Source organism: Pocillopora verrucosa, chromosome 3 (assembly GCF_036669915.1).
Source record: "Pocillopora verrucosa isolate sample1 chromosome 3, ASM3666991v2, whole genome shotgun sequence".
NCBI classification, from domain to species: domain Eukaryota; kingdom Metazoa; phylum Cnidaria; class Anthozoa; order Scleractinia; family Pocilloporidae; genus Pocillopora; species Pocillopora verrucosa.
This window is the reverse complement of record NC_089314.1, coordinates 9,736,571-9,763,457: the sequence shown is the minus strand read 5'-3', so window position 1 is coordinate 9,763,457 and position 26,887 is coordinate 9,736,571. Positions and strand designations below refer to the sequence as shown.

At 37.2% G+C, this 26,887-nt stretch overlaps 3 protein-coding genes across 3 annotated transcripts; 2 read left to right on the top strand and 1 right to left on the bottom strand.

The window, feature by feature from the left end:
- Positions 1-3,464: 3,464 nt before the first annotated feature.
- Positions 3,465-5,443, bottom strand: LOC136279528 (uncharacterized). Its single transcript, XM_066163468.1, has 2 exons — positions 5,404-5,443; positions 3,465-3,991 (listed from the first exon to the last, which is right to left on the bottom strand). Exons 1-2 carry the CDS (start codon positions 5,441-5,443, stop codon positions 3,465-3,467), a joined length of 567 nt encoding a protein of 188 aa, XP_066019565.1.
- A 117-nt stretch (positions 5,444-5,560) lies between these two features.
- LOC136279848 (uracil-DNA glycosylase-like) lies at positions 5,561-13,083 on the top strand. The gene is made up of 3 exons (XM_066164194.1): positions 5,561-5,651; positions 11,054-11,124; positions 11,505-13,083. The coding sequence occupies exons 2-3, from the start codon at positions 11,070-11,072 to the stop codon at positions 12,794-12,796; spliced, it is 1,347 nt and encodes a 448-aa protein (XP_066020291.1). The 5' UTR covers positions 5,561-5,651; positions 11,054-11,069; the 3' UTR covers positions 12,797-13,083.
- A 5,419-nt stretch (positions 13,084-18,502) lies between these two features.
- Positions 18,503-26,569, top strand: LOC131780247 (uracil-DNA glycosylase-like). Its single transcript, XM_066164343.1, has 3 exons — positions 18,503-18,557; positions 24,686-24,757; positions 25,163-26,569. Exon 3 carries the CDS (start codon positions 25,168-25,170, stop codon positions 26,425-26,427), a length of 1,260 nt encoding a protein of 419 aa, XP_066020440.1. The 5' UTR covers positions 18,503-18,557; positions 24,686-24,757; positions 25,163-25,167; the 3' UTR covers positions 26,428-26,569.
- The last annotated feature ends 318 nt before the right edge of the window (positions 26,570-26,887 follow it).

Genomic DNA, 26,887 nt, shown 5'->3' with positions numbered 1-26,887 from the left:
AAATGACGACTAATTCTCGTTTTCTTCGCTTTAAGCTGAAAAAGAATGAACGTTATCTAAACCGCTCTATCGCGCTGTTGTTACTAATCGCAGAAAATGCATTTTATCCTGGTAGTCAACGTTGATAGTTGTTCATGAACGTCAGACCCTATGTCACAGTTAGAGGATTGATAAAACTATACACGTATAATGGTGGCAAAGTATATCTTTTTCCAGCCAAAATTTCAGCCTCAAAACTGACCAAACTGTTGATTTTCCCTTTTGATATGCGGTCTGATATCCTACGATACCAACTTAATTACAGACATGATAAAACACGATATCATGGTCATTTTCAAGTAAAGAAATGTTCTTGTACTATAAATTGAAAAGGGATTTTACCAATTTGATAATACAGAAACCTCGTGTCGCATTAGTTTCCACCTGTTTTCAGTGCAACTAGCATAGCATCCTTCATATTACATGTATATCCACTACTAGTATATTCTTAAAAGGCTGTAGCCCTTGGTGAAAAAGGAGGTGGGAGATTTAGAATGTAAGCAAACTATAGGGGAAAAGAGTGAATTGTTAGGGGGTTTTCCAAAGAAAAAGCCATCCCTTAGATGCAGCCACCTGTCGATATTATGCGCATATTTTCCACTTCAACCTTTCCTCGCCAATTTAAGGAAAGCCATCTAGTAAAGTTATTCCGCATTGTTTAGACAATGATGCGTCAAATAAATGCTTTGAGACCAAATAGTTAGGATCACATTGATTTTCCCTGTTGTTGCCCCTAAATTGTACGACACCGAGTCTTATTGCCCATTTATTTGCGTCATGCCCCGATCACCAATGTACAACTCAACGCATTTCTGCTTCACTCAGAATGAAATTTTTAATAAGAATATAAATGCAAGACATAGTAAAGTAATGAACGTACGCAAAACTACACTTGTGTGGCAATCCTCTATAAAAAAAAAAAACTGTTCGATAAACTATGGCAACCACCCCCCCCCCCTCCCCTCCCCGCTATATTGAGAGCACTGCAATTTTAGGAGACCTTGGGGCTCACCAGAATGAGTTCACTCTTAAAATTCTTCGCTCTTTTATTCACACTCTCATATTATCAATAGTACATTGCTGACCCACAAATGGCCACAGTTAGTTTGAGGCTGTTTAGTAACTAAGACTTAGGCCACTAACTAAACTCTCTAAGCTAACTGCCTAAGATAAATTTGATGAGTGTTACGACATACTAACAGTTAAACAAATTTTACCATCGAGAGATAGGTGTTTCTAGTATCTTTTCCCAGCTTGATCGTTATTAGCCTGTGCGTAATGGCTAGGTGATAACCGACTCCACTTTTCACGGAGCTATAAACTCTGCAGTTCATTTGAAGATCAGTTATCTTCTCCAACTACAATTGCATACTCATGTTTGTAAATGTGTTCAGTATTACGATGCGATGGTGCATTTCGAAATACTTCAACCATAATGATAATTCTTCGTTTTCTCTAGCATGTGTTTCAGCCATGGTTGAATGTGATAAAGTAGAGTACGATACTCAAAGAAAAGGGTAAGATGCCGATGTTGACAAATGTACTCCAGAACAGTGGAAGGTTTTTACAAAACATGCATTAGGGTCACTAGCCACTGTTAAAAAAGCTAGCCGACGATCTGGTCAGTAAGGGTCAAGCCCTGAATAGCGATCGTTCGTCGTTCGACGTCTTGAGGACTGCGAACACGCCGCAAGAATAGATTGCGTCAGTCCTGGTACCTGCTTGAGCAGGTACTCGGACTGACGCCGGTACTCGGCTACCACCGTTCGTTTTGACACAGTAAGTCACAACTTCAAGTCTGGAATTAACTGCAGTAAATAATTGAATTTGGTTAGAGCAAGTATGTAACTCGAAATAAAGTATATATCGCGCTTTCTGACGAAGGGCTAATGCTCGAAACGTCAGCCTTTTAACTCTTTACGGTGGCTAATTTACCTTTTCAACTCAGTTGCTAACACTAAATTACCTGTTACACTCTCCCGCCGATCTTCGGCAGCCTCGTTCCTTTGTATTTTCGTCCCCAGGGACTCTTCATCAAACGTCCCGAGGACTAGGACAATGTTAGAACCATTGACAGTCGGAAGTCGGATCCTCCTAAAGTTCGACATGCTTACTATTACAAACATATGAGCATCACGCCCTCCACACGTTATGGCAAGGTCCGTTTTATGGAAAAAAAAAACAGTGATTGTCTCATCACGACAGCTCCCTGATTATGAGTTTCAAGGCGCGGTAAAAAAAAGGAAGTTTAAACATATTTATGCGCACAGAAAGTTTAGAACTGGTGTAAAAGACAGAATACTGATTGTGCGAAGGAAAAATTAAGGGTCGTTGAGGAACACTAAAGATTCGTAAAGAAAATTAACGGCGCGTAAAGATTGATTGCACGTAAAGAATGTTAAAGGTTCGTAAAGAACAGTGAGTAAAGATGAGTAAGGAATATTATAGACGCGTAAAGTGTTAAAAGCGAAACTGGTCAAAATACCTCGGTAATTCTACTGAAAATGGATGAGCCATAATTATTTCACATCTTTGAGTCTTTCTCCAATAGAAAGTGCACTGGTTAATTATATCGGTCTTGATCCTTATCCTTTACGGACATTTAATATCCTTTACGCAGACTTTACGCTTTCTCTGCATTTGCAGATCTTTACGGAACGCGGAACTTGTTCGTAAAGAAGAGGCTTTATATTTACGTTTCTTTACGCAAGAGTTAAAGATGCGTAAATTTACGATTTCATGCTGTGAACAAGCAAGTCTTAATGAACGGCCAATACAATTCAAAGACAAACTACTGGACAGTAAAAACCGCATGTACAGCGCTAGCCTTACAGGGTCTTGAATCAAGAGATTCGCATAAGGGCTTCAAAATATTGGGACAAGTCCAGAACAACAAAAACTCAGTAAAAAAGTGCGAAAGACGACTACTTCGAGAAACGATATTCGAGTTCAAAGAATCCCGCGACAACGAGAAATGAGAGTCAAAAACAGGAAACTCGTACCTGGGGCTAAGCCTCGAGCAACCTTAGTAGATAGTAGATAGTTTATTCTGATTAAAATCGCAGCCAAAAGCTGAATTAGATTAATCATTACAATAGTAAAATCTAATAAAAGTATGAGAAAAGTATAAGAAAAATGTACACAGATTAACTACAATTACTATATATGAATGTATTCATGAGTCTCTTCGTCTTAGCCAGAGGAACATTAAATTTCCTCTTTCGTCTCAAATTGAGTTCACAGTTGTTTTGAGGAGGCAGGAGCTTATACAGTTTATGGTCTGAGTTACAGGTGATGGAATCAAAAAGCTTAGTTGTGATAGACTGCCTGCGTTGGGAGAGCGTCTCCAAGTTTGCTTGATTTAATGCGTCGCTATATGTAACAAACGGAAAAATAATTCGCGTGGCACGTTTCTGTAGCTGTTCTTACTCAACAGATAAATATGCAGGAAGCCCGTTGTGAAACACCGGACATGCGCATTCCATTACTGGGCGGATACAAGTCCTGTAAAAGATTAGCAGATCTTTGGTGGGAATATTCGCTCTCTTCAGTTGTTTAAGAAAATATAATCGACTTGCAACTTTTTTACTTATTTCAGCAACATGACAGTTCCACCGAAAGTCGGAAGAAATGTTTAGCCCCAACAACTTAACAGTAGACACTACCTCTATTGCTTTCCCGTTGATAACAATTGGAGCAAAGTCCGCGGCTGATTTAGCGAACGAAATCCGCACTTCCTTACATTTCGATTCATTTAGCTGGAACTTATTTTGATTAGACTTAGCAATCAGTTCCTCCACATCAAATTGAATACGACTGCCTTCTTTCTTGTGAACACACTCTGCAATAGTTGTGTCATCCACGTATTTCCACAGATTCGTATTGCTGGTGTTGATGTCGTCGATCAGAAGAATAAACAGCCACGGCCCGAGCTTGGTTCTGTAACCTTGCACTGTAAATAAAAAAATTATGTAAATACAGAAATATAAACAAATCATTGCTAACAAACTAACTGAACACTTCACAACATAAATCATATAGGATAAAGACTTCTAATTCCTTACTTCCTCCAGACATCACTGTTAAGTTTAATATCACATGTACATCTGAGAATGATTGAGAGGAAAATTTCAAAAGGCGAGGAAAAATCGAATGATATTTTATTCTCCTCACACAAATTTATCCTGTGGTCTTCTCTTCACGTATGATAAAAACCTTCCTACCGGGATTTTAGCAGAACGATTTCAATCAGCATCTATCTCGCTGTAAACAAATTTCTAGCTAACTGTATGTGTTTCTGAGACTTAATTGCTTGTCCTCGACCTTTACCACTATAGGATAAGAATGTTCTCCAGCTCTTTGATCATCCTCCACTGATCAGGTCTTTTAACCATGGAAATGAAAATAACTTTGAACTTTGTGTCCAGAAATTGATCTTTCTGTCGCGAGAAATGACGGGTTTTTAATTGCTATATTTGTTACACTTAAAAACCAATCTCGCGCTGTTCTCCACATTTACTTTCATGATTCTTTTAGCGTTAAGTATGAAACAGAAATATAACGTTGCTCTTAGCTGATGTAAAACATTAGGAAGAGGTTTTACCCGATGTTGGTGGTACATGCGTGCCATTGTCGCTTCTAAGTGCTCATGTCCTAATGAATTAAAAATCGGGACTTTTCATCTGTTTTATGAAGAAGAGGCCATCACTGACCCAGGCACTTGCCTTTATAATATATTCTAAAAACCAATGTGACGTTGATAACCTGATGGAATTAGAATGGAGCACAAGAACTGATTTTAAAAAATTGGATTAGTCTTGACGTGGACGCAACGAATTTCCTTTTGTTCATCTCAATTTTTACAAACAATAGCATCTCTTTGCTTTCAAAGCAGCAACCGTTGGTTGCAAGTATCAGATTACTAATGGTTTTTCATGGTTTGACAGTGATTCCATAAACTGATCGAAACTTTGTTATTTCCGTCGTAGCAGACTTGACTTAAGGTCGTTAAGAGATTAAATACAGTTTATAATCTCTTGAGGCCGCTTAAAATAAGATCCTGACAAGTTTTCGTTCAAAACTTTTTCCTTTTTACAAAAATTCGATATCTTAATGAGCTACGAAACTTGAGTCAGCAGTGATGTAGAAAGAGCTAGTTAGCTAACTAATAGTAGAGTCTGTACGGCATTGGAGCGTGAATTAGAGGGTATAAAGTCCGATTTTCTTTAGGGACAAAGATGTTTTTCCTTTCATCCAACACTCGCAACAAGAGTATTAATTTCCATGTCGGTTCGAGAACTGGATTAATTTTCACCATCACTGATGCAATTTCTGTTCATCTTTCATTCACGGATATTAACTTACTTGCGCCATCGGCTGGTACAAGCAAGATTCCATTAGACATCTAAATTTTGGAACAGAACTTAATGCGTCCACAAGCAAGAAATTTGTGTCTTCCATTTTTAATAAGGGAATGTGATCACGCTACCACAATTAAACATTACTCAATGAAGGATAAAGCTTGAAGTGAACACAGATTTGGTTATTTCAGTGCTCAGATTTACCAGGCAGTGTCTCCGAGAGACTTTTGTTGCTGTAGGTTCCAAACTCAGGTAATGTTCTGTTCTCCATTAACCTCTTCATGTTTCTTTCTTTAATATTTCTTGAGCGAAAAGAAGTACCTCGCACTACTTTTCCTCGTTCTTCAATTAATCTCCTGCGCTCACCGTTTGATTACTTACTCACCAATTTCAGAATAGAGCAAAGGATATTACTTTTAGTTGAAAATCCCGCTATACAGATTAAAGCACAAAAAGGAAATCATGAACTTTAAGTTGCAAACTTTCGATTTGCCATAGGGCCATAATTTTGCCTAAAAATTTTCTTTTTCTTTTCTTCTTTTATGGGTGCTTCCTCTCTGCTCGAAGAAAAACATGTTTGTTTATTTTTACATTTCATGTTATTGCAAATCTTATTTTTAGTCATGACTTTAGGTGACTCCTCAGTATTACTCTGCGCATCCCATACTACGCATAGAAATCGCGTAATCAGGCGAAAAGGCGCGCGCGCATTCCGAGAATGCGGTATTGTTTTTCAATCGCTACACTAGGTTAAGAGATACGATGGTCTTTGGTTCTTGAACGAGCACGGTGACCTATATTTTTTAATTTCATAATTCTAGTGTACAAATCATCCCCTTTCATTTGGAGAAATTAAAAAAAAAAAGACCATTCAGGGGAAAGAAGGATATAGTTGAGTGCGTAGTCGAAGCCCTTTACTCGAGGATACAAATTATGACCTCACAAACAACGAGTCGCTTTCGTTTAAAATTGCTTGAAATTTATATCTAATTGCTCCACACGCTAGATGCTTTGTAGCCATCAAGTTTTTTTTTCAACTGTTATTCTAAAAACCCTTGCTTCTAGCTACTGTAAAATGTACCGTGAACCAATGAAATGATGCGTGTGATTAGTGCATCATGCCAGTTCATTTCTCGCTCGACGAGACATTTTCAGTTGCGGGTTTATGAATCTTTTCCATAAACCTTACACCTTGTTTCTGGCATACCACTTTCCTTCTCTACCTCACTCAAACACGTGGTTGTTACTGGTCAGAGAAAAGTCATGGAAAATTTTTTTCTAGGGCTGGGGAATTCCACTTTGAGTCAAAGAAGTCAGGGGAAAGTGAAATCTTGTCCAGGCTCTCTTCAAGAGGACATATTCTGGCACTTTTTGACAGTTGATAAATTCGTGAGAAGTATACAGGTTACCTTGTAATGCAGATTCGATTTGGTTTGTGAATGAATTACTAGATCTGGACTTGAAATGTTTCTTAAAAGCATCCCTTCGAACTCCGATAGGGCACTTAATGACTTCCCATGTTACAAAGCTATTTCGTTCATTTTAAGTGAGAAATTGGTCCCGATAGTCTTATCACAAAGGTCTCAGTTAATATTTAGCTAGAAGTAGTAAAAGAAGATTTAGCTATTTCTTAACCAGTGTTGACTTCATCAGCGCTCGTCGAGGACAGGTCAGATCGCTGCGAGCCTGACATATTCAGGTGACATTTTTTATTTTAAAGTATAACCTTTGCCAACAATTGTGAACAATTGGACAATCGCACACGAATATTGAATAGAATACATTGGAAAGAAAATACAAGAAAACTTTCTTACTTTTTCAAACATTAATCTTATCATAGCCTATATGAAACCTAAAGACTCGAAAGGCTTGCTGAAGAACAAAACTATGACGTTTAATTCCATCATATCATTTGAAAGTGAAGCCCAGATTAATTGCAGAACTTGCAATGAGCTGAACTTGATTCGAATTTGGATCGAAAACGCTTGTAATTCTGATGCCATGTCCATTGTTCGTTACTGCGGTTCCTGGTAGAGTTCCAGGAAAACCGCTTCAAAATGTCTTGTAATTATTCATCATTTAGTTCTGCAATGAAAATAATTGTCTCTGAATTAAAGCCGATCCAAAGCCGTTCCTGTGTCAAAATTTCCTGGCCAAGCCAGGCTAGAAGAACAGCCTCTCTCTTTTAGTTGATTCGGACGCCGAACTTATCACATACCTAATTAACGTTTCGAGCGCCAGAGAAACACATGTTATAGATGTTTAGCGACAAAATAAAAAACAAAAAACAAAAAAAGACCTGACGTTCACACAAAACTACTTTCATAGACAGCATCAGTGCTATTAGTGTTTTTTCAAGTGCTTTAGGAAATGACAGAGCACAATACTGAAGCAGCTTTTTATTTGTATTGAGAGTTGAAGAAATCCTCCCTTACCACTAACTATCGTTTTTAAAAGCGTTTCAGAAACATTGAATAGATAAAGGAGATTGTTATCGTTGACGACCAGATGAAGCCTTAGTGGTGTAACTGATCGGATTTACAGAACTAGAGGGGTACTGATATCAATACAACGAATTGTATTAACACGGCAAAAGATAGTAAACTCAAAAGTGTAGGTATTTTTAACCTCGGTTTTAATAAGCAGCCTTATATCTGCAGGTTAAAAAGTGCTAAAAATTTTAATGCATGTTACAATTAGTCGAAATAAGGCCGCTCTAGGCTGGTGAAACTAAGGTCATTTCAAGTTTCTTTTCGAAACTTTTCTTTTCTGAAAAATCATGTACTGAACGATGGCATCCATTACGTTGACCAAATTGGCGAATCTCATTTTCCGGAAGAAAAAATCCAGCATCGTGTATTCTCAATCTTTTCGAAATAAGTAAAACCTCGGCGACACAATAGAGGTTTTACCATATTTGTGAAATTCATGGAATTCATAAACTTGATAACTCGATTTTAATGGACCTTTAAGTCCACGGATATCAATTACCTGTTGTCATACGGCGGGTACTGGAAAATTGCCATCAAAACATCTCAAACGCCTTACTGGAGTTGAATGGATCCACAAGCAAGGAATCTGAGTTAGTCGAGGTGTATTCCATTTGAAATGAGATAATCTAATCACCATAATACTGACAATTGAACATCCGCAAATTGAAGTTTTAGACTGAAGTAGTGAAGGACTTCGCTATTTCTTTGTCCTTAGTATTCCTTTACTTATCCTGTTGCAATCCTCAGGAATTCCGGTAATTTTCTGTTTCTTATCAAGCTTTTTCGAAAATCTTATGTGGAAAAATTTTTCCTTCCTTTCCTTTCCAATGCTTCTCAGGCATGTATATCACTGCTACTTATTTCTGAAGGGATGTTAAGAAAGAAAGTATATAATGAGTCTAAAAAGTCAATGGATAGGAACATGTTAGGACGTAGTATATTCAAGGTAAAATTTGCCACAAAAATGTTTCCGTTCATTGATCTCTTAGCAAGCCTTAAGCGCTAAACATTCAATGATTTTGTAAAAAACGCTCTTCATTTGTCGTTGATGTCCTTGTCGCTGGTAATGGGGCTTGCTATCGAAAAGAAATTTTGCTATAACACTCTTTCCCTTATATCGATGCTGTAACGTTATGCACTCATCTTGATCTATCTGAATTTATACAGACGCCTCAACTTTCTGGTATTCGTATATTTGTCTCTCCACTTGAGTGGCAAATACAAGAAATTAAGTATTTACAGGCCAGATGGGTAGAAAATTGCCGCGAGAATACAGTATCGGTCACCTCAGGCATCAAGTTTGATGTTCATTAGGAGAAAAACGAATCGAATCAAAGTGCTCTGTGAGCAAACTCGTGAATTGACAGATGACTTACACGATTTTTGGATTATATTTAATGTTATCTGGGTTAGGGAATTTTGTGGTTGATTGTCATATTTAGAGTACGAGCAGTAGTTCAGAGTTTGCTAATGTAGCAAAGACACAAAGTAACGTTGGGATAAGAAGGCATTACAATTGAAATGATCATGCTATTACGTTTCACAAGGGTGGATGACGTCATGTGTTTTAAACATATATCATTTTTGTTTCTGGTTCAACTCAAAAGGTTGGAAGTAAATGTGGGTGAAAAGTGAAATTTACTGTCCATCATGTAAATATTGGAAAATCAAGGCAATACTGTCTTAATGAAAACATTAATGTTTCCCTCTATATCAAATGAGACAAACGGGAACGACTTTTGAGTGATATAACTAAGCCCAGACTGCCACCGTCACTTTGGATTTCCGCCTGGGTAGATTTTGGTCACGTGCTAGGCAACGTATAATCAAGAACAAGATAGAATTTCATTTCAGGCCTACTTATCAATTTTTTGGTATATAACTTTCGCATTTTAGTACGTAATGTTTATTTTAAATCTTCAAATTGTCTTGAAACTTAAAAGAAAATTGTTCTTTAAAGATTCACTGAAAATCGGTAGCCAAAATTATTTGTTTAGGTGTTGTTTGATTTTCGTGTTAACCTATAATTTCGTTAGTCGCCGGCACCTTTTGTTGCTTTACACAGGAAAAACACACGATACGAAATATAATGATCGATTTTGTCCCCAATCTCACGCCATAACAGAAAAAGCTTTTGAACACCTGTAAACTTCGAGCGCTTCGGAGTAAGTGATATTTTTAATGAATCTCCGCATTGTCTTCAAGTTCAAGGATTGTAAATTACAATTTTATGAAAAACGAAGGTTGGTCTCTTATTTCAGTGTGAATCCTTGCACGCCTGCCAGTCGCTGGCGCCGCTTGTTAAAACTAAAGCGAAAAAAAATAAACTCTTTTAAGATTATCACTGGCTTCTTTTTCACCCCACCACTATTCTTGGCGAGAAAGGTCGCCATTTCGTTTGTTTATTACTCACCAAAAACTACTAAATGCACTCAAAAGCCCAAAATCGAAAAAAAGTTTACAGGAATCGACCAATCGAGCGAGCGAGTACCATTCTCCACATCATATCTACAACTCGCTCTTGCGCATGCGCGCAATTCAGGAGTTAAAAATGAATGTTGAGATTTCCTAACTGTATTGAAAATAAACCAGTAAAAATATTGCTTACGTATTGTCAATTTGATTTAAAGAGACAGTTTAGTAAAGCAAATAAATAGTTGTTGAACTCAGTTGTTATATCAATATTAAATGCAATTTAATGTAAAAAAGCAGATTGAACTTAGATTTTTTCAACTCCTTACCACCACTAAATCATTTTCGCCCATATCAACAATAGCAGCGAGACTGTGAAGATTTCTTTTCGTAATGTTTAACTGCAAAGATATTTATTCAATTTGTAACGTTAATATTTACTGGATTACATCTCTGGTGAAGTGCTAATGTTTTACAAAGAGCATGGAACGACAACCATAATTTTTTTTCTCTCTGTTGTCATTTGCCGTCCAAATCGAACCTCCAAGTGTTGTTTCAGTTTCTTTTAGGCCTGTAACCAGTGATTTTTCCCCAGTAGCATTTGCAAATATTGTATTACATGCATTGAAAACCAAAATTTATTACCTTGCAACGTACTTTGCTCATTCTCAAGATTAAAAATCCCGATTTATTCATTATATTACTACTTTTTCATAATTCATTTCACTACTTTTCTTTTATTTTCAAAAGGACACATTTAGAATCGATGGCTACGAAATATTTTTTTTTTTCATTGCTGTTGGGTTGGAGCATTGACCGTGGTATGTATCACAATTTTCATGACCAATTTTCATTACCATCAGACTTTATGTCTGATACTGATTTTTATGTCTGATACTAGACAATGATGAGTTCTACTCGAGTCTCTCGCACTTAGTGATCAAACGACTAATTTTTTTCTGCATGAGCAGAATTTAAGGTTTAACCGTTGGAATTGCATTTTTTTTTGTAGTTGGTGGCCAATGACTTGTTCTTATGGCAAGATTTCAACGGTAGTGTTGTGCAAAGCAATATGGACAACGTTTTGAAAAAGACCCCAGTTGATGTATTTAAGTTGTTTTTTTTTTTGGCGAAACGCGACTCAGTACACCGAACCTTTTATGATGGCAGCGTACAATTAATAAACCATTCTTCTTTGTAGGGTTTTCCACGACACAATTTACCTGCGAAAATGCACAGTATAGCCAAACCTACCTGTACGAATTTGTCCGGAAATGCGTTTTAGTCAACGAGGAATACAAGACATGGCAGAATTTTTTTTTTGAAACTCTTAAAAAAGAAAAAGACATGTGGGTCACTTTAAGTCGTAAATTGAAAGTCGCAGGCGAAAAACTTATCAACAATCGCCGAGATGCTATTGAACCAAAAATGTCTCTTATTTTCAACGCCTTAAAGAAGGTGAAAGTGGAAGATATCAAGGTGGTTATTCTCGGTCAGGATCCAACTCCTCAAGAAGGAAAAGCCAAAGGCGTAGCATTCCTAGTTGACAAGCCTCGAACTGTTCCAGCAGTTTTGAATATGCTACTAGAAGTTGCCTTTGAAGGTTTTGCTGTGGATTTAGATCATGCTAACGTGGAGGAATGGTTGGAGAAAGGTGTTCTTTTGTTAAACACAGCATTCACAGTTCCACACAAGGATAAGAATAAGAATAAGCAGCAGGGGAAGGGAAAAGAAAAAGATCATCTTGCTATGTGGCGACCTTTTACCAAAGTGCTTATCACTTACATTAAGGACAATGCACCTCCATCTGCCTGGTTTCTCTGGGGAAAGAAAGCGCAAAAGTTTAGCAATTTCATATATTCTAAAGAGCACCTTATCGTCATGGGAAGACACCCCTCAACTATGGGGGGAACAACTGGGGAAGGGAACACGTTTTTTGGTGGCAACTACTTTAACATCGCTAATCAGTTTTTGAAAATTAAAGGTCGCGATGCCATAGACTGGTCGCTATCTAGTACAGGGCGAAATGGTTTAGATTTGCAACTATGTCCTCAGACACGAATAGAACTACAGCAACGAGAAAAAGAAGCGCAACAACTTAGAAATCAACACCAACTAAACCAATACCACATAAACTCAATTGCGCAAAAAATAACAGAAATACAGCAAGAGCAACAAAAGATAGTTGTTCGTTATCAAACCATAGAAAACGCCCTCAATCAAAACGCGCCGCCTCTGAGCCAGCCACAATGGAGTCAATTCGAAAAGGAAATACAGACGCTCCTACAAAACTACGATTCTCTAAATAACAATATTCATAACTACCGAGGGCAATTACAGCAATTACAAATCCAACGGTCTAAAATTGAAGAAGACATGAAACAAAATCTAATGAAACAACACCTTCTTGGAGGTTTACCGCTACATCTTCTAAAACACAACTATCAAAAACAAATAAATGGAATAGACGAAGAACTAAATCAATTAAGATGAAATCCTTAACAATAACAATTACAATGCCAATATCATAACCCTCGACTACAACAGTAAATTTAAAAGCAACAGAAACAACATCACCATTATTCTTACCAGCGACGCCAACATCGCAGACGACAGAACTAAAACAATAGCACCAACAAAGTTAATCTTCATATTCGTTCTTAGTCTTCATTTTTACAAATTAGCCAGGCACGCTGATAGCCAGTCCTAGTCTAAACGCGTTATTTCCTCAAAAATCAATATCACCGAACAAGATGATCTATCACATTAGCAGAAAAAGAACTGAGCCAAGGTGGGTGGGTGGGGGAGGGGGGCAGTGGTGTTTTGTCGCTTGCCCTGCCGGCTTTTCTTCCTTCTGCGATTCTTTATTTTCACCCAAAATAGATCCGCCACTGGTTTAACTAATTCTATGATGATTGGAGCACGTCCGTTATGAGCTTATGATTGAAGTGTGAGTTTTCAAAGATGATCTCCCTCCCTACGGCAGTACGTACGTGTCACTCTAAGCTCAGCGATTGCTAGTATGGATCACTCCACTTGTCCTGTCTTCTCAAAACTTTGTTCGGAGTCCCAAGATTACTTTGATCGATCCCGTTAGGCATCAATCAATGGAGGACTCAGATAGACCTCAAGAGTCCTTTTAAGGGCTTCTGCTGTAGTTCCTATCTACCCCACAAATCTATTTGAAGTCATAAAGACCCATGCATCCTCTAGGGGTATGCTGATGAAACTTCATTTATCATTTGGACTGTCACCTCCCCAAGAGAAACTGAGTCAAAGCATGTGATGAAACTGTGCAGATAGGGCAAGGATGCTAATTTGAACTTCGCAAAAGCTTAGTTAGATTGATGTTGATAGCTTTTTATTGGGTAATGCGTACTTTTTTTTCGTTGATAAGACTGGTAATCTTGGGGGACTGCTTTTACCCAAATATGGATTTCAATAAGTATAAATCTAATTTGTGACAATTACTCTTTTACTCAACGCATTTAATCAAGCAGATGTTGCTGTTTATCTTGTGCTAAACATTTGAACCCATTATGATGCGATTAAAGAACATTACTTGAGAACGTCTGAAGGAAATAACTTGTATCTTCTATAAAAATGAGGACTAATTCGCGTTTTCTTCGCTTTAAGCTGAAAAAGAATGAAAGTTATCTAAACCGCTCTACCGCGATGTGTTGTTACTAATCGCAGAAAAGGCATTTTATCTTCGTAGTCAACGTTGATAGTTGTTCATTAACGTCAGACCCTATGTCACAGTTAGAGGATTGATAAAACTATACACATATAAAAACAGTCAAACAGCTTGGTGCAAACTCTGCAGTTAATTCGAAGATCAGTTATCTTCTCCAACTACAATTGCATGCTAATTGTAAATATGCGTTCAGTATTGCGTTACGATGGTGCATTTCGAAATACTGTTACAATAATGATAATTCTTCATTTTCTTTAGAGCATGTGTCTCAGCCATGGTTGATTGTGATAAAGTAGAGTACGATACTCAAAGAATAGACCAGGATGCGGATATTGATTGTATTCCAGAACAGTGGAGAGGGTTTTTCCGAAATATGCATCAGGGTCACGAGCCACTGTTAAAAAAGCTAGCCGACGATCTGGTCAGTAAGGGTCAAGCCCTGAATGACGATCGTTCGTCGTTCGTCGTTCGTCGTTCGTCGTTCGTCGTTCGTCGTTCGTCGTTCGTCGTTCGTCGTTCGTCGTTCGACGTCTAAAGGACTGCGAACACAGGTACCCGGACTGACGCCGGTACTCCGCTACCATCGTTCGTTTTGACACGTTAAGTCACCGCTTCAAGTCTGGAATTAACTGCAGTAATTAACTGTGTTTGGTCAGAGCAAGTACGTAACTCGAAATAAAGAATATCTCGCGCTTTGCTGACAATTAATATGAAATTTGGATTTTTTGGTGTTTTCTTTTTTGAAAAGCACACTGTAGGAAAACGTAGCACAGTTTTGAATTCACAAACAGGCATAATTTTGAGAAAAACTCGGGAAAAAATGGAGTAATGCTGGTTACAAAATATGCTTATTTTACTAGCATAATCTATAAGGGCCAGCATTCACTTATCGCTTCTCTTCTCGTTTCTTCTCGTTAACCGCTCTGAAAACCAACTCTATGGTACACGCTTTTATTCAGACTACTGGCAGACATGAATCGGCACACGGGCCGATTGATCTTGGATGATTTTAGAAACATTTCTGGTCAGAAAATCAACCCAAACCTTTCCACGAGAATCTCACGAATGAAAACCAACGTTCTTAATGTTTGCGATGAAATGCAAGAACCAACACCTCAATGTAGATCCAAGGCAAGGTCGGTAGATAGACCCATTCATTGTAAACTTCAATAAGCAAGTCTTAATGAACGGCCGATAAAATTCAAGGACAAACTACTGGAGAGTAAAAACCGCATGTACAGCGCTAGCCTTACAGGGTCTTGAATCAAGAGATTCGCATAAGGGCTTCAAAATATTGGGACAAGTCCAGACAACAACAAAAACTCAGTAAAAAAGTGCGCACGACTACTTCGAGAAACAATATTCGAGTTCAAAGAATCCCGCGACAGCGAGAAAGGACAGTCAAAATCAGAAAACTTGTTCCTGGGGCTAAACCTCAAGCAACCTTGCACTGTAAATCAAAAAAATAAGTAAATACTAAATATAAACAAATCATTACTAACAAACTAACTAAACACTTCACAACATAAATCATGTAAGATAAAGACTTCTAATTTCTTGGTTCCTCCAGACATCACTGTGAAGTTTAATATCACATGTACATCTGAGAATGATTGAAAGGAAAATTTCAAAAGGCGAAGAAAACTCGAATGATATTTTCTTCTCCTCGCACATATTTATCCTGTGGTCTTCTCCTCATGTATGATAAAAACCTTCCTATCGAGATTTTAGGGAAACGATTTTAATCAGTAACTATCTCGTTGTAAACAAATTTCTACCTAATTGTATGTGTTTCTTTGACTTAAATGCTTGTCCTCGACTTTTAACACTGTAGGATAAGAATGTTCTCAATCTCTTTGATCATCCTCCACTGATCAGGTCTTTTAACCATGGAAGGGAAATAACTTTGAATTTTGTGTCCAGTAATTGATCTTTCTGTCGCGAGAAATGCGCGGCGGTTGTTTTATTGCTATATTTGTTACCCTTAAAAACCAATCTCGCGCTGTTCTCCACATTTACTTTCATGATCCTTTAAGCGCTAAGTATGAAACTGATACATAACCTTGCTCTTAGCTGATGTAAAACATTAAGAAGAGTTGATACCCGATGTAGGTGGTACATGTGTGCCATTGTCGCTTCTAAGTGCTCATGTCCCAATGAATTATGGTTCAATCGGGACTTTTCATCTATTTTATGAAGAAGAGGCCATCACTAACCCTGATACTCGCATTTTTAATATATTCTGAAACCAATATGACGTTAATAACCTGATGGAATCAGAATGGCGCACAAGAACCGATTCTAAAAGTTGGATTGGTCTTGACATGGATGCTACGAAGTTCCTTTTGTTAATCTCAATTTTTACTAACAATAGCATCTCATTGCTTTCAAAGCAGCAACCGTTGGTTTCAAGTATCAAATTACTGATGGCTTTTAATGGTTTGACAATGATTCCACAAGCTGATCGCCGGAAACTTCGTTATTTCAGCTGTAGCAGACTTGACTCAAGGCCGTCAAGAGATTGTATAAAGTTAATAATCTCTTGAGGCCGCTTAAAATAAGATCCTGAGGGGTTTTCGTTCAAAAATTGTTTTTTTATAAAATGCGAAGTTCTATTGAGCTATGAAACTTAAGTCAGTGGTGATATAGAAAGGGCTACCCCGCTGGCTCATTGTAGAGTCTCTGCTTCAGTGAAGCGTGAATTCAAGGGTATTAAGTCCGGTTTTCTTTCTCAACAAAGATGTTTTTCCTTTCATCCAACATTCGGGAGAAGACGAATAATTTCCATCTCGGTTCGAGTACTGGACTCGAGAAATGACAGTCAAAAACAGCAAACTCATTTTTAGGTTAAACCTCAATCAACCTTGCATTGTAAATCAAAATAATAAGTAAATAATAAATACAAACAAATCATTAAATCGGAACAACCTAACTGAACACATTATAACATAAATCGTGTAAGATAAAGACTTCTAATTTCTAAGTTCCTCCAGACATCACTGTGAAATTTAATATCACGAGTACATCTGAGAATGATTGGAAGGAAACTTTCAAAAAGCGAGGAAAAATTGAATGATATTTTTCTTCTCCTCAAACATGTTTATCCTGTGGTCTCCTCCTCGCGTATGATGGAAACCTTCCTATGAATTTTCCGTCGAGATTTTTGAATGACGATTTCATGCAGGATCTATCTCTATCTATCTCGCGGTAAACAAACTTCTACCTAACTGTATATGCTTCTGTGACTTAATTGCTTGTCCTCGACTTTTAACACTATAGGATAGGAATGTTCTCAAACTCTTTGATCATGTTCCACTGATCAGGTCTATTAACCATGGAGAGGAAAATAACTTTGAACTTTGTGTCCAATAATTGATCTTTCTGTCGCGAGAAATGGCGTGTGTTTTATTGCTTTATTTCTTAAACTTAAAAACCAATCTCGCGCTGTTCTCCTCATTTGCTTTCATGATTTTTTTTAAAAGCTAAGTATTTAGCAGATACATAACCTTGCTCTTAGCTGATGTAAAACGTTAGGAAGGGGTGATACTCGATGTAGGTGACACATGCATGCCATTGCCTCTTCCGAAGTGCTCATGTCTTGATGAATTATGATAAAATCGGGACTTTTCATCTATTTTATGAAGAGGCCATCACTGACCGAGGCACTTGTCTTTATAATATATAAACCAATGTGACGTTGATAACCTGATGAAATTAGGATGGCGCACAAGAACTGATTTAAAAAATTGGATTAGTCTTGACATGAATGTGACGAATTTCCTTTTGTTCATCTCAATTTTTACAAACAATAGCATCTCTTTGCTTTCAAAGCAGCAACCCTTGGTTTCAAGTATCAGATTACTAATGGTTTTTCATGGTTTGACAGTGATTCCATAAACTGATCGAAACTTTTTTATTTCCGTCGTAGCAGACTTGACTTAAGGTCTTCATGAGATTAAATACAGTTTATGATCTCTTGAGGCCGCTTAAAATAAGATCCTGACGAGTTTTCGTTCAAAACTTGTTCCTTTTTACAAAAATGCGATGTCTTATTGAGCTACGAAACTTAAGTCAGCAGTGATGTAGAAAGGGCTAGTTAGCTAACTAATGGTAGAGTCTGTACGGCATTGGAGCGTGAATTCGAGGGTATAAAGTCTGATTTTCTTTAGGGACAAAGATGTTTTTCCTTTCATCCAACACTCCCGACAAGACGAATAATTTTCATCTCGGTTCGAGTACTGGACTCAATTTTACCACATTTCTGGTGCATTTTCTGTTCATCTTTCATTCACGGATATTAACTTACTTGCGTCATCAGCGGGTACAAGCAAGATTCCATTAGACATCTAAAATTTTGAAACGGAACTTAATGCATCCACAAGTAAGAAATTTTTGTCTTCCATTTTTAATAAGGGAATGTGATCATACTACCAAAATTAAACATTACTTAAGGAAGGATAAAGCTCGAAGCAAACACAGATTTGGTTATTTTAGTGCTCAGATTTACCAGGCTGTGTCTTAGAGAGACTTTTGTTGCTGTGGGCTCCAGAAACTCAGGTAATGTTCTGTTTCCCATGAACCTCGACATGTTTCTTTCTTTCTTTCCGTCTTTCTTGTTTTTCGATATATCTTGAGCGGAAAGAAGAAGCTCACACTACTTTTCCTCGTTCTTCAATTAATCTTCTGCGCTCACCGTTTGATCGCTTACTCACCAATTTCAAAATAGTGCAAAGGATATTACTTTTTGTTGAAAATCCCGCTAAACAGATTAAAGTACAAAAAGGAAACCATGATCTTTAAGTCGTATAAGTTTCGACTGGCCATATGGCCATACTTTTGCCTAAATATTTTCTTTTTCTTTTCTTCTTTTATGGGTGCTTCCATTGTACTCGAAGAAAAACATGTTCGTTTATTTTTAAGTTCATGTTATTGCAAATTTTATTTTAAATCATGACTTTAGGTGATTCCTCAATATTGCACTGCACATCCCATACTGCGCACAGAAATCGCGTGATCAGGCGAAAAAGCGCGCGCGCATTCCGAGAACGCAGTATTGTCCTTCAATCACTACTTTACAGAATTTAATGGAAAGAAAATACAAGAAAACTTTCTTACTTTTTTTAACGTTAATCTTATCATAGCCTAAATGAAACCCCTCTAAAAAAGACTTCATAGGTCCACTGAAGAACAAAAACTATGAAGTTAAATTCCATCAAGTCATTTGAAAGTGAAGCCGAACTTTAAATGAGCTGTTTTGTTTTGAGAGATGAAGAAATCCTCTCTTACCACTAGCTATCGTTTTTAAAAACGTTTCAGAAACATTGAATAGATAAAGGAGATTTTTATCGTTGACGGCCAGATGAAGCCATATTAGTGTAACTGAACTGGTTTTCAGAATTAGAGGGGTACTGATATAAATTCAACGAATTGTATTATTACGGCAAAAGATAATAAACTCAAAGTGTATGTATTTTTAACCTCGGCTTTAATAAACAGCCTTATATCTGCAGGATAAACGCACTAAAAATTTTATTGCATGTTACAATTAGTCGACGAAAGGCCCCTCTAGGCTAGTGAAACTAGGATCATTTCAAATTTCTTCTTGAAACTTTTCCTCTCTGAAAAATCTTGTGCTGAACGATAGCATCTGTCACGTTAACTAGATTGGCGAATCTCCTTTTCCGGGGGAAAAAATCAAGCATCGTGTATTCTCAATCTCTTGAAAATAGGTAAAACCTGGGCAATTCAATAGAAGTTTTACCATATTTGTGAAATTCATGGAATTCATAAACTTGATAATTCGATTTTAATGGAGCTGTTTTAATTCGACGGGTACTAGAAGTGCCATGAAAACGTCTTCTCAAATGTCGTACTGGAGTTAAATAGGTCCACAAGCAAGGAATCCGAGTTAGTCAATGTGTATTCCATTTGAAATGAGATAATCTAATCACCATAATACTGACGATTGAACATCCACAGATTGAAGCTTTAGATTGTAGTAGGGAAGGACGTCGCTATTTCTTTGTCCTTAGTATTCCTTTACTTATCCTTCGGCAATCCTCAGGAGTTTCGGTAACTTTCTATTTCTTATCAAGCCTTTGGGAAACCTAGTGTAGAAAAATGCAGTTTGCATAATTTTTCCTTCCTTTCCTATCCAGTTAGACCAGTTAGAAATGCACTGAGTTCGAATATAAGATTTCTTGTTGTTATGAGCTATTGCTTATTACAAAGTTAAAATGCTTTTCATGTATATTACTGCTACTTATTTCTGAAGGAACATTTAAGAAAGAAAGTATATAACGTAGTCTACAAAGTCAGTGGATATGAGCATGTTAGGAAGTACTATATTCAAAGTAAATTTTGCCATAAGAATTTTTTTGTTCATTTTTCTCTTAGCTAAACATTCAATGATTTTTTTTGAAAACGTTCTTCATTTGTCGTTGATGTTCTTGTCGCGGGTTATGAAGCTCGCTATCGTAAAGAAATTTTACTATAAACTCTATCCCTCATATCGATGCTGTAACGTTTTCATTTCATCTTGTTCTACCTAAATTTATCCAGACGCCCCAACTTTCTGGTATCCTTATAGTTCGTCTCTCCGCTTAAGTGGCAAATACATGAAATTAATAAAGTACAGGCCAAGTGGGCAGAAAACTGCAGTGAATACAGTGAAAACTGCGAGAATACAGTATTGGTCACCCCAGGCATCAAGTTCGATGTTCATTAGGAAAAAAAAAGAATGAAGAAAGTGAATGTTGAGATTCCCCAACTCTATTGAAAATAATCCGGTGAAAATGTTAACTACTTACGTATCGTCAATTTCAAAGTGATTAAAGACAATTTAGTTAAGCAACTAAATAATTGTTGAACTCAGCTGTTATATCAATATTAAATACAATTTACTATTAAAAAGCAGATTAAACCTAGATTTTTTTAACTCCTTACTACCACTTAATCATTTTCCCCACATCAACAACAGCAGCGAGACTATGAAGATTTATTTACTTAAGACGGCTAATGTCAGCATGCATGAGACAAACAGTAGCAAGTCACCAAAAATTTGCTTTCACCCCAATTTTTATAATTTGTAGCCCAATATGACCTGATAATTGTGGTGTAGTTTTTTTGTAAAAATATATTTTAGTTTCCAAAAAATGATTTTTTTCGTTCGACCGCTCAAATATGCAAATTTTCACCCAGAATATTAACCGAGTTGTGTGACCTCGTGTAACGAATGTACTTGACCTCCGGTATTTCTGTTAACATAACCCATCGTTTTATCATCTAAACTTGATCCCCTGTCATTATTGAAGCTGGCAAAGTCATATTTATTTTTTGGTGAATATTTTTGTCCGACATACTTTTCCTATGTCGAATAGAAGCATCAAAACAAAGACAGTTTTAACAATGACCGATATGACAGAATCTATTAAGCTTCAAGCTTTTAAAAGACAAAATGATGGTTCAAAACTTACTGTAAAAATTTCCTTGTGTAATTGTGTTGTTCTATCTTGAGACGAACTCAAAGGCCGGAAAAATTTATTTGTTAGCGACTATGAAATATACATGGTGTGCCTACTTGTCGGCACCGTTTACCGGCATAAATCACTACAATTTGTAAAAAATCCAACATAACACTCTTACCTTGGGTTCCAGTTTCTCTATCTTTTTATATCAGTTGCATGACAAGCGTGACACATAAATTCAAAGATGTATCAATCTTCGAAATACCAAGAGATGGGTTTTTTTCCGCTTCGCATGATATCCAGAAAGACCTTTCAGGAACTACCGCATGCAGAAAACTAAAGATCCATCAAGATTCCTTTGTCGGCCGAAGTCAAAGAATGGTTAAAAGAGTCAATTTGATTGACAAGCCACATACTGATTTAGGTAATTATCTGCTGTGTAAGCGTCTCATCTTACATGCTAACATGGAAATTTGTTGTTCATGTAAATCGTTTGCTGATGGAACTTGAGGGTTTAGTTATCGAGAAGACCGAAGTTGCATATCTCAAGTCGTTCCCTTGCATAGTTGTAAAAAAGACATTTCAAATCACTTGCGGAGTTGCAAGTTTTCAGATTCAGAAAATGAAGTCGATCTTATTTTGTCGCTTGCCGGCATCTTCGAGACGCCAACAGATATCGATTATTTTACAATTTGCCCCACACATAGATGTTAGGTAGAGTTGTGGTATCCAATAGTAGATGTAGAGTGCCTAAAGAGGTGTCCAGCCATTGCAATGGTAAGGTTAAGTCGATTCCAAAAGCCGATAGGGGATTGGCAAACGTGTATCACAGGTAGTACTCAGGATGTCTGGAAAATTCATACAGCCTGGCTCCTGTAAGTAGGCTACTTACTTCCGTGAGAAAAATTACGCGTCCCGTCAGACCTAAGTATCGATTGGGAATTGGTCAATAGGCTACCAAAAATCCAGACAGAGGCGGAGTTTTATATATTAATGTTTGAACACTTTATTGGCTTCCCGCCGTTTGGCGGGACGCGTAATTATGCACACGGTGGTAAAGGGCCCTTCCGCACAAGCTACTAGAGGCTGACAAAACTTGTTTCTCTTCACCCAAAATCACATCAAAATTTGTCCTTGTTAAATTTCAAGTGTGCTGCACGTATCATCACCCCCGGAGGACACATTTACATGAGAGGGCGAGGATGTCTACAAAATTATAAAAGGTACCGCTTATCTGTATGGGAGTGGCAACAATTGATGTCTACCTCTAAAAAGTACCAATTAAAAAGCAAACAATTGAAAAACCCCAAAAATAAAAATTCCTCGATCGATGTGCTCTAGAAAACACCCTAAAACGTATCAGCTAGGTCTCTGTTTTTTTGACCCGTAAAAGGTACAACAAGCATCCTTACCCATTTCCGATCGCCTTTTCACCCCGGTCGGCACCTAAAAACAAAGATTTGCCCCCCAATAAAAAAAAAAAAAGTGATTTGCCCCAGTCGCCCTCCACCTGAAAAATCTAATGTTCCGTCGCTAAGATACCTCCTACATAATTCCAAAACGAGTTTCGTTCCGGAACGAAATGAATTTCATACCGCGTTTACATGCAAGATAATTTAGCCTGTAAAAACAATTATTTATGTCCTTTTTCTGTCTTTTTCTATGCTTCCCTCGCTCCTAAAGAGGATTCATACAGATAAAAGAGTCGTACCGCGTTTATATTATACAGGTACAAGAATGAGTGTTTCGTTCTGGAATGAAAACCCCAATAAACTCATTCAGAAATAACTAGTTTCGAATAAACTTTACTCTGGTATCATGTGGCAACCTGTATGAACTCGTTCTTGAACAAAACTCATTCAGATATCATGTAAAAGGCCCCTAAAAGTTTCCCATAGCATCACGCTTTACTCTCCTGTCTAAATACTATAAATTTCAATACTATTAAAGCAACAACCCGCTTTTAACTGCTTCGCTGCCACTGAAACAACGATCAGTGACCACAAAAGGCATATATTCGAACATTTTCAATTCAACATGAACAAAAATCTCTATACATGGTAAATATTCATTTGTGTCAACATAAATTATTACGTGACTAGCTTATGATGTAAATGAGGAAAGGAAAACACAACGCAAAACCTGGGTTCCCGTCAAAAAGTAATAACTGGGCGTTAGATAATAATCGAAACAGCTAATAAAATCATAAATAAACAAGGTAAGAGTGTTATGTTAGATTTTTTTACAAACTGTAGTGATTTATGCCAGTAAACGGTGGGGACAAGTAGGTACCATGTATATTTCATAGTCGCTAGCAAGTAAATTTTGCCGGACTTTGAGTTCGTCTCAAGATAGAACAACACAATTACACAAGGAAATTTTTACAGTAAGTTTTGAACCATCCTTTTGTCTTTTAAAAGCTGGAGGCTCAGTAGATTCTGTCATATCGGTCATTGTTAAAATTGTCTTTGTTTTGATGCTACTATTCGACATAGGAAAAGTATGTCGGACAAAAATATTCACCAAAAAATAAATATGACTTTGCCAGCTTCAATAATGACAGGGGATCAAGTTCAGATGATAAAACGATGGGTTATGTTAGCAGAAATACCGGTGGTCGAGTACATTCGTTACACGAGGTCACACAACTCGGTTAACATTCAATGTGAAAATTTGCATATTTGAGCGGTCGAACGAAAAAAATCATTTCTTGGAAACTAAAATATATTTTCACAAAAAAACTACACCACAATTATCAGGACATATTGGGCTACAAAATATGAAAGTAGGAGTGAAATCGAATTTTGGGCGACTTGCCACAATATTTCAAATTTGTGCGATGGATGCCGACATCCTCTCTTAATATTTCGCTGCAAAGATATTTATTCAATTTGTAACGTTAATATTTACTAAGTTACATCTTGGGTGAAGTGCTAATGATTTACAAAGAGCATGAAACGGCCACTGTGAATTTTTTCTCTCTCTGTTGTCATTTACCTTCCAAATCGAATCTCTAAGTGTTGTTTCAGTTTCTTTTCGACTTGTAACCAGTGATTTTCCCAGGAGCATTTGCGAATATTGTATTACTTGCATTGAAAACCAAATTTATTACCCGCTTACAATGTACTTTACTCATTATAAAGATTTAAAATAATGATTAATTAATTATGCTATTATTTTTTATTATTCATTTCACTACTTTTCTTTTATTTTCAAAAGGACACAACTTAGCATCCATAGCTACGAAATATTTCTTTTTTTCGTTTCTTCTGGCTTGGAGCATTGACTGTGGTATGTATAACAATTACCATGACCAATTTCCATTACCATCAGACTTTATGTGCGATACTCATTGCTATGTCTGTTACTAGGCGACGATGAGTTGTACTAGAGTCTCACGCAATTAGTGATCAAGCGACTAATCCTTTCTGCCTGAGGAAAATTTAAGGTCTAACCGTTGGAATCGCATTTTTTTGTAGTTGGTGGCCAAGAACTTGTTCTTATGGCAAGATTTCAACAGTAGTGTTGTACAAAGCAATATGGACAACGCTTTCATACAAAATAAGATAGATTTTAGGGAAAAAGGCCCCAGTTGATGTATTGAAGTTGGTTTTTTTTTTTTTTGTGAAACGTGACCCAGTACACCCAACTTTTTATGATGGCAGCGTACAATTAATAAACCATTCTTCTCTCTAGGGATCATGCAATTCAACTGCGAACACGCAAAGTATAGTCTGAACCTCCTGGACGATTTTGTCGATGAATGCGTTTTAGCCAAGGAGGAATACAAAACATGGCATAAATTTTTTTTGGAAACTATTAAAAAAAGCAACAACATGTGGGTCACTTTAAATAACGAATTGAAAGCCGCAGGCCAAAAAACTATCAACTATCACAAAGATGCTATTGAACCAAAAATGTCTCTCATTTTCAACGCCTTAAAGTGGGTGAAAGTAGAAGATATCAAGGTAGTTATTCTCGGTCAGGATCCAACTCCTCAAGAAGGAAAAGCCAAAGGCGTGGCATTCCTAGTTGACAATCCTCGAACTGTTCCAGCAGTTTTGAACATGCTACTAGAAGTTGCCTTTGAGGGTTTTGCTGTGGATTTAGATCATGCTAACGTGGAGGAATGGTTAAAGAAAGGTGTTCTTTTGTTAAACACAGCATTCACAGTTCCACACAAAAATAAGTATAACGAGCAGGGGGAGGCGAAAGAAAAAGATCATCTTGCTATGTGGCGACCTTTTACCAACGCGCTTATCTCTTATATTAAGGACAATGCACCACCATCTACCTGGTTTCTCTGGGGAGAGAAGGCTAAAGAGTTTAGTGTGTTAATAAATTCTAACAATCACCTTATCGTCACGGGAAGACACCCCTCACCTATGGGGGGTACAACTGGGGAAGGGAACAAGTTTTTTGGTGGCAACTACTTTAACGTCGCTAATCAGTTTTTGGAAACGATTGGTCGCGGTGCCATAGACTGGTCGCTATCTAGTACAGGGCGAAATGGTTTAGATTTGGGACTATGTCTTCAGACACGAATAGAACTACAGCAACGAGAAAACGAAGAGCAACATCTTAGAAACCAACAGCAACAAAACCAACACGATATAAACTCAATTGCGCAAAAAATAACAAAAATGCAGCAAGAGCAACCAGAGACACTGCGTCAGCTTCAAAGAATAAAACATGCACAGCATCTGAACGCGCCAAAAAATATTAAATCTGAGAATGAGAAACAGAAGTTCGAACAACGATACAGTTTTCAAGGGGAGATGATTGAGAAATACCAAAAGCAATTACAGGCTCTAGAATCCCAACAGCGTCAAATTGAAGAAAGCTTGATACAAAATCGGAGAAATCAACACCATTTTAGAGGTTTACCACGACATCTTCTAAAACACAACCATCAAAAACAAATAAATGCGATAGACGAAGAACTAAAACAATTAAGATGAAAACCATAACAATAACAATTACAATGCCAATATCATAACCCGCGACTATAACAGCAAAAGCAACAGAAACAACATCACCATTATCCTTACCAGCCACACTAACATCGCAAACGAGAGAACGAGAACGAGAGAACGAGAGAACTTAAACAATAGCAATATGGCAAATCGAAAATTATGGGCAAAAGGTTTGCCCATAATTTTCTTTTTCTTTTCTTCTTTTATGGGCGCTTCCACTGTACTCGAATAAAACCATGTTCATTTAATTTTACTTTTCATGTTATTTTTAATCATGACTTGAGGTGATTCCACAGTATTGCACTGCGCATACAAATCGCGCAATCAAGCGAAAAAGAGGGTGCGCATTCCGAGAACTGCTCCATACGCTCGAGACTTTCTCGCTATCAAGTTTTTTTTTATCAAGTGTTACTTTAAACCCCAGCTTCCAGCTAGCGCAAAATGT

What these genes read in the sequence shown, in the direction of transcription:
- LOC131780247 (XM_066164343.1), top strand. Translation starts at nt 25,168, where the DNA reads ATGCAATTCAACTGCGAACACGCAAAGTATAGTCTGAACCTCCTGGAC.
- LOC136279528 (XM_066163468.1), bottom strand. Translation starts at nt 5,443, where the DNA reads ATGTCTAATGGAATCTTGCTTGTACCAGCCGATGGCGCAA. An exon ending in TGTACCAGCCGATGGCGCAA is followed by an intron (nt 3,992 to 5,403) that starts GTAAGTTAATAT and finishes TTTTATTTACAG; the next exon opens with TGCAAGGTTACAGAACCAAG.
- LOC136279848 (XM_066164194.1), top strand. Translation starts at nt 11,070, where the DNA reads ATGGCTACGAAATATTTTTTTTTTTCATTGCTGTTGGGTTGGAGCATT. An exon ending in GGGTTGGAGCATTGACCGTG is followed by an intron (nt 11,125 to 11,504) that starts GTATGTATCACA and finishes TCTTCTTTGTAG; the next exon opens with GGTTTTCCACGACACAATTT.